This window comes from Podarcis liolepis, assembly GCF_965112155.1.
Source record: "Podarcis liolepis genome assembly, chromosome: 5".
Taxonomy (NCBI): Eukaryota; Metazoa; Chordata; class Lepidosauria; order Squamata; family Lacertidae; genus Podarcis; species Podarcis liolepis.
This window is the reverse complement of record NC_139556.1, coordinates 98,143,747-98,156,852: the sequence shown is the minus strand read 5'-3', so window position 1 is coordinate 98,156,852 and position 13,106 is coordinate 98,143,747. Positions and strand designations below refer to the sequence as shown.

At 43.0% G+C, this 13,106-nt stretch overlaps 1 protein-coding gene across 1 annotated transcript; it reads left to right on the top strand.

The window, feature by feature from the left end:
• Positions 1–1,046: 1,046 nt before the first annotated feature.
• On the top strand, positions 1,047–13,106 carry LOC310707267 (cytochrome P450 2J2-like). The gene is made up of 9 exons (XM_083504261.1): positions 1,047–1,354; positions 3,511–3,673; positions 4,818–4,967; positions 5,680–5,840; positions 6,617–6,793; positions 8,860–9,001; positions 9,387–9,574; positions 10,890–11,031; positions 12,028–13,106. Exons 1-9 carry the CDS (start codon positions 1,124–1,126, stop codon positions 12,222–12,224), a joined length of 1,551 nt encoding a protein of 516 aa, XP_083360387.1. The 5' UTR covers positions 1,047–1,123; the 3' UTR covers positions 12,225–13,106.

Below are 13,106 nucleotides of genomic sequence, written 5' to 3'. Positions count from 1 at the left end.
TAAACTGTAGGTGGCTCAGAGTTGGAAGAAAACTCAGGCAAATACTTGAGTCGTAGCTCAGTGGCTGAGTAAAGTGTTTGGGTATATACCAGCAATTCCAAAATCAGCAAAAGCTGCATGTGATCCAAAACAGGAAATTCATAGGGTCCCTTTCCTTGGTTAATCAAAAGGCAAAACTGGATACATGTTAAACAATATATATGTTGCGATAAGGGATGAGGATGTTTCAGAAAGATGCATATACTAGGGTGAAGCATGCATATATTAGTCAAAGTAACATACAGCATGGGCAAAACTGCATGCAAAAAATATGCATATTAGGCAAAAATGACAAAGGTGTGGTATATTGGGAGAAAATTGCAGGAAAGTGCTGGTGAATGGACGGTGTATAAATAATAAATTATTATTATTATATTATTATTATGAGGATTTAATTTTTTCAAGAAAGAACAGAGGCAGAAATTTGGGGGACTGAACTGAAGAATGGAAAAATGAGAAAATGAAATGGATAATTTGCTCATCTTTGGGACAGCATGTTTATGCTGGGATAAACTTGCCTGAGCCATAGAGCTATTGGAGACAGGGAAGTGGACAGGAGAAACAATAATAATAATTGTCACAGAAACAATAATAATAATAACAAAAAATGCAAGACCTAGTTTAATATGGGACAAGCAGCTCACCCTACTTAAGGGTTAGTTAAATACAACCCTGATATCTCAGTTTTCTGTTTACAAGAAGAGAAGCGAAAACAAAATTTGTATAAAATGAACAAATACTATAAAAATAACTATTGACGTAACAGAATCCGTAACAGAACAGTAGAGGAAAGGAGGCTAGCAAGAATGACTAGAAAACAAAACCTAGACCCAAAGGCTGTCACAGGACAGAAACATTTTGATTCACTGCAATGGAAACCCAGACTATAATATAATGGGGATAAAACAATTAGCCATCTTGATAACAGTTACAGTCATGAGGGTGTGCTATAAATAGATAATTATAATAAATGCTAGTTAGTTAGAGAGTCAGATGAGTCCAGTTTGTCTTTCAAAAGTGGAGTACATAAATAGGTGCCGGCCAGGAAAATGAGAGAGGTGGCGATGTCTCTGATGAACGCAAAATGCCCTCAGAAAAAGGGGATTCCTCTCACCCGGCTCTGCCTGGAATAAAGGAAGACCGGACCATGGTGCGAGCATCGGAATCTCTGATTACTTTGGTTCTGCGTAAGATTCTGCGCTTGATGAAACTGCCCTGGTCCCGCAAGCGCTACCCTCCTGGACCCCTTCGACTTCCCATCGTCGGAGGCATGTGGCGGTTTGGGGTCATGCTCTCCCTGGATACTTTCATGAAGGTACTTCTTTCAAAATACTTCTTCAGCTGAAAAACAGGAAGAAAGAAAAGACATTGCAAATTATTTCCTTTATTTGAGAACTGTGGATAATGATTCACCTGTGAAATCTAGGGCTTGAGCGTCTTGGCAGATTTTTCTGCCTGCTGTGGCAATTGCAATGTGCTGCATTGTTGAAATTGTTTTTCTTGTTGTTGCTTCTTTCATTTCTTACATATTGAATTTTAATGTATTACAATTTTAATTCCATAAGAGTAAAAATGTAATGCAATAAAATGCACAGTGTAAGAAATAAAAGAAGGAATACAAATACAATAAGAAATCAAAATGAATATTCAAATCCACAGACATGCTGTGGAGCATATTAATGCAGCTTGTGGTGGACATGGATTATATCTGGGAACGCTTGATCTATGGGCCTTTTAAGAATTTGTGTGCAGAAGAAATCCTTGAAACAATATATTTTTGGTTATCTCTCCAACAAAACTACTGATCATATTAAAGGTTAGTGTGTATCCTATCAGAAATTTAGTTACGCAGTTCTCAATCCAATTAGTTTTTCAGGGTTTTTTCCAGTAATTCCAGCCAATTAGTCAAGAATTCTCTTCTGCTTGGTCACATCGCCAACGAAAATTATCTTTCTTTTTTTATAAAAATTAACCGATTGTGAAATAACTCGGTGAATGGCCACATTCATTATCTCATATAAAAGTTTGTGATATTCTACCCATCGATGGATGTGGAAACAAATAAAGAGACCTCAGTGGAACAAATAGCAGATCACCAACCTTTTGCCTTTGAGAGAGAGATCTGACTCTTTGGGAGTAGGTGATATTCTTGTGGTTGAAGGGAAGCCTGTCTGAGCAGGTACAAAAAAGTTATTTAAGGCCATGTGCTAACTGCAGAAATACCTTTTATCATCTTAATTTGATATGTTACCTTCTTAGAAAGCTACTGTCTCAAGGCAGAGATCTATAGTGTTCTGTCCTCAAGGAGTGACAACCACAATGTGCTTTACGTGAGACTGCTGTTAGACTGGTGACCGGGAGTGGCCGCCGGGACCACATAACACCAGTTCTGAGAGATCTGCATTGGCTCCCAGTACGTTTCCGAGCACAATTCAAAGTGTTGGTGCTGACCTTTAAAGCCCTAAACAGCCCTGTATCCCTGAAGGAGCGTCTCCACCCCCATCATCCAGCCCGGACATTGAGGTCCAGATCCAAGGGCCTTCTGGCAGTTCCCTCACTGTGAGAAGTGAGGTTACAGGGAACCAGGCAGAGGGCCTTCTCGGTAGTGGCACCCACCCTGTGGAACGCCCTCCCACCAGATGTCAAGGCAATAAACAACTATTTTACTTTTTAAAAGACAACTGAAGGCGGTCCTGTTTAGGGAAGTTTTTAATGTCTGATGCTGTATTGTTTTTAATATTTGGTTGGAAGCCGCCCAGAGTGACTAGGGAAACTCAGCCAGATGGGCGGGGTATAAATAATAAATTATTATTATTATTATTATTATTATTATTATTATTATTATTATTATTATTATTTCTTCAAAAGCTTCAGCTAACACTGCAGCAAACCCCCCCCCCCAAGTATGGCTTCTTATATATCCAAAAATGGCACCACCCATGAACCGGACAGTGGTTCTGTGGCTCAAGGAAATCCTTGGGTTTGCAGAAGTGCCCCAAAAACCCTTTAGAAAATGCATTAGGCTGTGTGGAGGACACACCCCAAAATGTCACATTGAGGGCTGCGAAGTTTTTTTGGGACACAGCCTGCTGGTGGGAGGAGGTGGAAACCAGCTAGGAGGTGGTCCTGGCTGACTGGCTAGAGCCCTGAATTGCGAGTGACACTTGCCCAGCCCAGACGGCTTACACTGCAAAACTGAAACCACAAAAGGTTCAAAAGAAACACAACCTGCAGCCGGCAGAGTAGATCATGTTCTGTCCATTCCCAGTAACATCCAGCTGGGTGGCCTTACATTATAAGTTCTAAGACTTCCCTGGGCTACAGCATTCATCTCTCTCACACACCTTACAGCTCCAACGTTTCCTGAGGGATGATTCAAATCAAAATGCCCCTACGAGACAGTACTTGACGCTTCCAAAATATCCTGAATATAACTAATCCCTTCTCTCTCTTTTTTTATCTGAATGGCAGTTGGCAAAGCAATATGGGAACATTTGCACGGTATGGATTGGGCCTATACCTGCAGTCATACTGTCTGGCTACAAAGCAGTCAAGGAAGGCCTAATCAACCATTCGGATGATTTTGCTGACCGCCCAGAAACTCCGTTCGTGAAAAGTGCAGCGAAAAATAGGGGTAAGTTGTTGGTTTGAGTAGGAGGTTTTCTCTTAGCCTTTTCTCCAGTGAAGGAAACAAAGGACCCTTCCATATGGGACGTACCTTTCCCCCATGGGTGTCTTCTTCTGCAACATTTCATTGATGCAAGAATAGTGGTGGATTTATACTGGACAATCCACACCGCTTTATTAGTTGTTCTGCTTTCCCAGTGTTAGTGAATTATCCAACAAAAGCTGGACAACCCTCCACCCGGAACATTTGCGGAATGGAAAGTTACAGGATTTCATTAGGAAGTAACAGGACATGCACTGATGGGAAAGGGAGGAGCTTGGGACTGTGCATTCATGATGGTTTGCGCTGGGGTAGCGGTTAAGAGTGGTAGACTCGTAATCTGGTGAACCGGGTTCGCTTCCCCACTCCTCCACATGCAGCTGCTGGGTGACCTTGGGCCAGTCACACTTCTTTGAAGTCTCTCAGCCCCACTCACCTCACAGAGTGTTTGTTGTGGGGGAGGAAGGGAAAGGAGAATGTTAGCCGCATTGAGACTCCTTGGGGTAGTGATAAAGCAGGATACCAAATCCAAACTCTTCTTCTTCTCTTCTTTCAATGTTGTTTGTACCTGCAAAGTGTTGGGGCAGTGACTCACTCCCAGTCTGTGCATATCAATTAAAGAGCCGCAGTTCCATAATGGAACTGGTAGTGCAGTGTAAAAAAGAAGCTAGAAGTACTAGCATTGTAACCAGTAAAACTAATGTAAAGAATTCTTTTAACAGTAGTTTTCGCATGCGCTAATTTTCTCTGATTCTTGATGGCCCCAGGTATTCTGCGAACCTTAGGACCCCACTGGGCATGCTGATACCTCCCTGCTGTTAGCCTCATTTTGGCTCCAATCCTGTTGGTACTCAGTGCTTGAGTTTCGTAATAGAGGGAGTGATGATGAAGGTCTTGTTTCTCATATGCATTTTCTGAAACATTCACTGGTGTCCCACATCAGAGATATAACACTATACAAGGCAAAAATTGATTCTGCACCAGTCTTCCTGTTCTTAGGTTCTTTAATGCCTAGGCATGGACTGCACTGGTGTTTTCTAGGCTGCAGATGTAATAGCTTTTATATGAATTTTGTAAGCAATAATTTCTCACTGCTCTGTGATGGTTTTAGGTATCGTACTTTCAAACGGTCACACCTGGAAGCAGCAGAGACGGTTCAGCGTGGTTACTATGCGGAAGCTGGGGCTGGGGAAGAAAGGCATGGAGCACCAAATAGAAGAGGCGGCCATTGAGCTTGTGGAGATCTTTGCACGTGCAAAGGGTATGTGATAGAAGAAAATGAGGCTAACTCAGGCTGGTTTGTTATCCACCTCTGCCTGAGACAATCTGCGGGTTGGGGCAACTTCCTGGGACTCACAGCAGGAGAGTGGTTCAGTTTTGGAAGCTGAGAGAGAAGAGTCCACTGGCATCCTGTAAATTGGGTAGGGATTGCTTGGGAATACAAATATTTAGCAGCTGCAGTGCAAAGAGTCAGTGCCTAGTTTGCATCCTGCTGGTGTAAAAAATAAAATAAAATCCTTGATGGAAGATGATGGATTGCAGAGGTGACAGGACTTGCTGTTGTTTGAGACCATTACATTGTTTGTAAATTGTGCAATTGTCTCACCCTGATTTTATTAAGTAGGCAAAGTGTGTTAAACTGTTTTTTAAACTAAGGAACTTTCTTAATGGTTTCTTTCTTCTTTGGCGATCACTCATCGCTGAGTAAGATTGTCTTCCATAAACACGGTTTTAACAATGAGTCCGTAAGTGACTGTGGAGGCCAATTCTGGATCCACATGTCCTTCCACAGTGGGAATACTGGTTTCCGGGCAGTGTGGATTTGCCACAAGAAAGGAGCAAGAAAGACTGATTTTGAAAAGCTGTTAACTAATCACAATTTCTCCTTTTGCATAGCAAAAGAATAATAAGTATATGTGTGTGTGTGTGTGTGTGTGTATGAGCATTGGATCTCATTAGGATGTCATCTGCAGGGCAGCCATTTGACCCATCCTTACACATCATCAATTCAGTCAGCAACGTGATATGCGCCATGTCCTTTGGATACCGATTTTCTGTTGAAGATAAAGAATTCCTGAGGCTGGTGGAAGCCATTCGGATTAGCTTACAGTTCGGAGGCAGCTTCTTTCATGGCGTGAGTAGGTTGAAGCTTAGGCTTGGTGGTGGGCGGGTGGAGGAGAGCATGAGGTGGGAGGCCCGTGAGCTGTGGTTGCCTACAGTAGACATCAGTTCAAACTGGGATAGCCAGCAATGTCAACTCCCGATGCTGTGGACTACCACTCCCATCGGCCCCAGGCAGCATGGCCAATCATCAGGAATGATGGGAGCTGTAGTCCAAATCATCTGGGCAACACCACATGGGTTACCCCTGTAACATTATAAATGTGAACAATACTGAATTTCTCCTCCATCTCACCTTTCAGATACTCAGGGTGAAATTTCTAGCCCTCAAGAACAAGCCAAAGCATTATTATTATTATTTATTTTTATTTTTATTATTATTATTATTATTATTATTATTATTATTATTATTATTTATACCCTGCCCATCTGCACACTCTGGGTGGCTTTCAAAAAAATATTAAAATACTGTAGTACATCAAACATTAAAAGCTTCCCTAAACAGGGCTGCCTTCAGATGTCTTCTAAAAGTCTGTTAGTTATTGTTCTCTTTGACATCTGGTGGGAGGGCATTCCACAGGGAAGGCACCACTACTGAGAAGGCCCTCTGCCTGGTTCCCTGTAACTTGGCTTCTCGCAGTGAGGGAACTGCCAGAAGGCCCTCGGTGCTGGACCTCAGTGTCTGGGTAGAACGATGGGGGTGGAGACGCTCCTTCAGATATAAGCATGAGGTTGGAGTTGACTCGTGGGTTGTGTTGCTGATAGGATGTGCCTTTTCTTCCCTTGTAGCTCTACGAAATTCTCCCGTTTGTCATGAAATTTCTCCCGGGGCCTCACAAAACCGCATTGTCCTCCATTGAGATGGTCGTTTCATTTGCGAAGAACGAGATAGCGAAGCACAAGGAAGACCAGACTGTGCATGAGCCCATGGACTTCATTGATTTCTATCTATCTCATATAGAGAGGGTAAGGAACTGCTTTGTGGGCGAATGCTGCTTCTTCAATGAATCGTTGCATTCTCTGTTACGATCAAACAAGAACATCTGCGGGACCGCTGGGAATCCCCCCCTGCCCTTATTAGTCATTTTATGTAAACTGTGTTACTTTTACTGTTGATAGCCGCTCTGAGCCCGGCTTCGGCTGGGGAGGGCGGAATATAAATATTTTATTATTATTATTATTTTATTATCATGGGAGTTGCAGGCCCAAAACATCTGGAGGGCCGAGGTTGAGGAAGTCTGGTATAGGAACATAATAAGAGCTGCTGGATCAGGCCAGTGGCCCGTCTAGTCCAACATCCTGCTTTCACAGTGGCCAACAGGATGCCTGTGGAAACTAGCAAGCAGGATCCGACCACAAGAGCAACTCTCCCCTCCTGCGGTTTCCAGCAACTAGGATTCAGAAGCATTGCTGCCTCCGACCATGGAGGAACAGCATAGACATCCTGGCTAGTAGCTGCTCATAGCGCTCTTTAAAAGCCATCTAGGTTGTTTTTTCTTGTTGTTGTTTTATTCATTTTTCTTTTTTATTCATTACATACACCTCAAATTCTTAACATTTACAATATATTCCTCCCTCCCTCCCCTCCAAGGCTTCCCCCAACTTCCGTTTCTGGTTTGTTTCTATTTCCTCCCATTTTGATATCTCTTAACAGAAAAAGTTATTAATAACATAACTTCAAGCCTAAAGACATAAAAATAACAGTAAATACACCATCATCTTTCACTATTTTTCAAAACATTTTCTAATGCTAATAATGTGAATGTTTATTTAAATCCTGCCATCAAGTCTATTGACCTTCTTTGTTTCTGCACATATAATATGAGTGGTTCCCAATCCTTTTTCAAAGTCTTTTTCTCTTAGTCTATCTGTCATTTTTGCCAGTTCTGCATAGTTCATCAACTTCTCTTGCCATTGTTCTTTAGTTGGTATTTTTCCAGTCTTCAAATTTTGTGCAATCAACACTCTTGCTGCTGTAGTGGCACACATAAATAAAGTCCTTATTTTCTTTGGTATGTCTTGACCTAAAACAGCTAACAAAAAGGCTTCTGGTTTTTTTTTTTTTAAGTTATTTTCAACATTTTCTTCAATTCATTATATATCATTTCCCTGTAGGACTGCAGAAAGGTAAAACGCTACTAAAGCCATCTAGGTTGATGGCAATTGCTCTCTCCCATGAGAGGGAGTTCCATAGCTTACCTATGTGCAGAGACTGGAAGGCCACCTGCCATGAATGATCTCGTTGAGATTCCTGTATTGCAGGGGGTTGGACTAGATTCTAACAATAAGAATGGGGTTTTCCTTCCAGACTGTCATTGTTGTTTTTTTGGATGGGATTCAATCGCAAACAAGCAAATTTAGGGTGCACGATTATAGAGGATTGTTGGAGGTTTTGAACAATGATGTACTCCCCCCCCCCAAGATACAGAAAGTGACAGGGAATTGCACTTGGAAGTGCGGGGTAACAATTGCTTCGATGCAACAGCATCTAACCTCCTCACAAACAAATCAGGATGAATGCTCAAGGAGCAGGTCACCTGGAAACACCCTCACATTAAGGTCTAGTATCAAGAAGAGAAATAGCATGGTGTTCCGATAGTGGCAGGAATCAGATTACTCAGGTGGTAATTCCTCTACTCATCCTTGGTCTTTCTTGTGGCAGTCACTGTTTGACCTCTGCTCACTAGACAGGTGGAACTTCCTCAGTTTCTGATGGAGGTAAGTCTTAGTTGATTAACTGTATGCACTTATGTTGATTAATCAATAAAATTTACGTACGTAAATGCAAAAAACAATAGTTTTGAAGCAAAAAGTATACTTTTCTGATTTAGCACATCTGTGTCACAGCAGGCATAATCTCAGGAAAGGCACCCCCTCATTTAAAGAGGCACTTCGCTGCCTGCAATTTTTATTAATACTTGCATATTATATGGAAGGCCCATTTTCCAGGGGTGTAAGATCCACTGGTCTTAGTTTAGCCGACTGGGGCCTGTGAGTGAACTGAATCTAACCTCCGCTATTGCTTACAACAGAACAAGGATGACCCCTACTCTACCTACAATGAGGACAACCTGGCTCAGTGTATTTTTGACCTCTTTATTGCTGGAACAGAGACAACTGCTACCACTCTGCAATGGGCACTGCTCCTCATGGCGACACACCCAGATATTCAAGGTGAGAGGGAACTGTGCAATGGCAGCAAGAGGCCATTTTGACCTCTTGATCTTGGACCTGAATTCCTTTCAGATTGGCCCCCATCCAGCCCATTACTACTTCTGGGCAAACACCTTCAAAGCCTCTCTTGATTCAGATGGAATGGAGATACAGAGCTGTGTGTCACCAGCATACTGACAGCACCATGCTCCAGATCTGTGGAAGATCCCAGTAGATCTTGCTGCAAGAGGCTACCCTTCTGAAAATCATTATTTAGGTTTTCCGCCCCAGCAGGTCTAGGTGGAATACTTTCCTGTGGAACAAATACCCCTTAATGATTGCTCAACTTGTTTAATTTGAGATGCTTCATCCAAAACAAAGCTTAATTCTCCACCATTTTCCTCAGAGAAAGTCTATCAGGAGATGGAAGATGTTTTCGGTTCATCTCACTCAATCCGCTATCAAGATCGGAAGAAGCTGCCCTACACCAATGCTGTGATTCACGAGATCCAGCGTTCAAGATATATCTTTTTAATTGGGCTTCCAAGGCAAACCGTGAAGGATGTGAACTTGCACGGTTTTCACATTCCAAAGGTACAGACGATTGTAACAGTTGCATTTCTATAGCCCAGGGGGAAGGCAGATTCCCTTGCAGTGCAAATTCTGTAGAAAGTAACTATAGCTCCTTCCATTTCCAAAAAAGAGAGGGGAGTTCATGCAGGGACATCTTGTGCTGTGTCCTCCAGATGTGGACCACAACTCACATTATCTGTGACCCCCATCATTGATCTATGTTGGCAGGGGCTGTTGGGAGTTGTAATCCGCAGCAGGAGCGGTTGGTGAGGAGAGGTGCAGCTGCACACCTAGCCTCCCAGCAGCAGAGTTGCTCCTGCTTCCTGGGAGGAAGAGGGATGAGATGACAGGGGAGATAGCATCTGTACAGGCACACTGGTGGGAGTGCCCCAGAAATGCACAGGATCGCTTCTGCGGAGCTTCTTCACAATTTGCATCCTTCCATCAGCACTCAAGACTTTTAAATTCATGAAATGCAAATCTGAAAATTCATCATTTACAGTGGTGCCTCGCAAGACGAAAAGAATCCGTTCCGCGATTCTTTTCTTCTAGCGGTTTTTTCGTCTTGCGAAGCAACCCCATTGGCGGCTAAGCGGATTAGCGCTATTAGCGATTTAGCGCTATTAGCGGCTTAGCGGCTAAGCTGTTAAAAGGCTATTAACAGCTTAGCCACTTTGAAAAAGGGGGGGGGGGGAGCGAAAAAAAAGGGCGAGACTCGCAAGACGTTTTCGTCTTGCGAAGCAAGCCCATAGGGAACTTCGTCTTGCGAAGCACCTCCGCGACGGAAAACCCTTTCGTCTAGCGGGTTTTCCGTTTTGCGAGGCATTCGTCTTGTGGGGCACCACTGTATTAAAGAAAGAAAATGCAATTTTTCAGTTCTAGGAGAATGAAGCTTGTATGTAAAGATTAGTGGAAATAATAATAATAATAATAATAATAATAATAATAATAATAATAATGATGATGTTTATACCTCACCCATCTAGATGGGTTTCCCCAGCCACTCTGGGTGGCTCCCAACAGATTAAAAACAGAATAAAACATCTAACATTAAAAACTTCCCTAAACAGGGTTGCCTTCAGATGTCTTCTAAAAGTCAGATAGTTGTTTATTTGCTTGACATCTGGTGGGAGGGTGTGCCACAGGGCAGGTGCCACCACCGATAAGGCCCTCTGCCTGGTTCCCTGTAACCTCACTTCTTGCAGTGAGGGAACTGCCAGAAGGCCCTCGGAGGTGGACCTCACTGAGCGATGCGGGTGGAAAATGGGGGAACTGAAGGGCAAAAGTGCAATGTTCTGTTTAGATGCATCCTGAAACAAGTCTTCTTTCCCTGCAGGGGGCTGTGATTGCTGCAGATCTCCGCTCTGTTCTTCTTGATCCTAAGGAATGGGCAACACCTAAAAAATTCAACCCAAACCATTTTTTGGACGAGGACGGGCAGTTTGTGGACAGAGAAGCATTTTTGCCATTTGGTGCAGGTATGTGCAAGCAGCCCCAACTGTCGCATTCAGACAACACTTTATTCCATTTTCTTGATGTTTTCTTACCAGATGATTTTCACATTCTGTGTGATCTTCCACTCAACATAAATGCCACTTCTGCAGATGTAGCAGAATCTAGTGGAAGTTTAGCGCTCGTTTCAATTTGTTTCCAGAAAGCAACCTGTTCTCAGCTCTGTTAGCATGGAAAATAGAGCCACAAAATTATGCTAGTCCAACATACAGTTCCCTCCCACCATTTTCATTGGTGCATCATGGCAGAACAGAAGCACACATGCGCCCTAAAGACTAGCATTGGATACAACCCAATAAAAATAGTTATAATAAGTATTATTATTAGTAATAACTAGTATCATTCATAAAAACAATGGTAAGTATTAAATACTACTATTAGCACTACTAGCTAATGATAGAGATTTTAGCATACAGTTTTAACATGTAATTTTAGTATGTATAATTCTTTTTAAATTACTGGTTTGATTCTTTATATTATAGTGTTTGCTTTTACTGGTATTTTTAATGAACACCTTAGATTGTCTTTTGTAAGCCGCTTAGAGGTATTTCGTTTGAGGAAGCAACTAAAGCAACTTTTACTAGACTCAGGAATTTGGGGAGATCTGGCCTCCCGCAAACCCATAACAATACTTGAAAGGGAGATTTAAATAAACACATTACGGAAATAAAATAAGTAACCAGTCCTGATCTCATGCTGAGCCAGGTCTTGGCATCCCCTGAAATAAAGCCCACTTTCTCAGTGACATCCCCACACCCCAAAGTTGAAATGGGGGACTCGGGAATCGTAGAAAGAGGAGTTGCTGCAGGATGCTTTCATCGACTGAATGAGGCCTTGGCCCAGACACCCAGATTCTTTTCTCAGAGTCAAAGCAAATTGGTGCCCTGGGTAGATACTCTGGAGTATAGGTGGAATAGCAGATAATTCAGTTCCTGCTTTCCTCTTTTTTCATTTTCCTGCAGGTGCTCGGGTGTGTCCAGGGGAGCAAATGGCAAAGATTGAGCTCTTCATCTTTTTCACCAGCCTGCTGAGAGCATTCAGGTTCCAGCTGCCAAAAGGAGTGAGAGGAGTCCATAAGAAGCCTATAATAGGGCTGACGGTCCGTCCTCGCCCCTACAAACTCTGCGCTGTTCCCCGCTGCAGCCACATAAACAATTAGGGGGGCTGATCAACTACTGCAATCTCCTCCTTTAATCATTTCCCGCCATCCTCACATTCTTTCTTGGCTTCCTCAGTTGAGATTCTCCAATCTGTGATGCCACTGTGATGCTGCTGCTGCTCTAGTGAGTGCTGGGTAGACCGCTCCCTTTCCTGCCAACTCCATCCGGCCTAGGGGGCACAGCCTGCACTCACCCCCACAGCTTAAGAGGCCTGAGCAGCTCCCTGCAGCAAGTGACAAAATGGTTTTAAATGCTTTAAGTGCTTTTCATTTGCTGCACCTTAAATGGTGTTTGTTGTTTTTTTATAATTTTTCATAATATTTTATAATTTTATAATTTTATTTCTGCTTGGGGTTGGATAAGTATTTAGTCAGGGTGGGGAGTAGTTTAATTTTAGCACGATTGTTTCTTGCTTTGCTTCTATTTTTATTATTCTGTTAAGTTATTATATAGTTTGTATTTTGCTTTTTAAGGGGAAGGGTCAGGGCTGCCTGGGAGTAGGCCTCAGCCAATAGAATGGCTGGGGCAGGTTCCACAGGGGGGAATGTATTGGGACAACCGATCTCAGTGATTACGGGCAGGAGGAGGAGTTATGCTAAGACCAGACCATGTCATTACAGAGGAGGCAGGGTTAGTCGTTGTTTGAGGACCATCCCTGCCTCCAGGTCCGGTCCTGACTGGAAGGATACTGGAATCAGCAAGGGAAACCCACATGACCTGAAATTGTTGCTGTGCAATGCCAGGTCAATGATGAATAAAACCACTGCCATCCACGACCTGATTGTGGATGGAGGATTTGACCTGGCATGTGTGACAGAGACCTGGTTGGATGAAGCAGATGGGCCTGTCCCTGCCGCTGCTTGCTCACCAGGTTTCTCTTA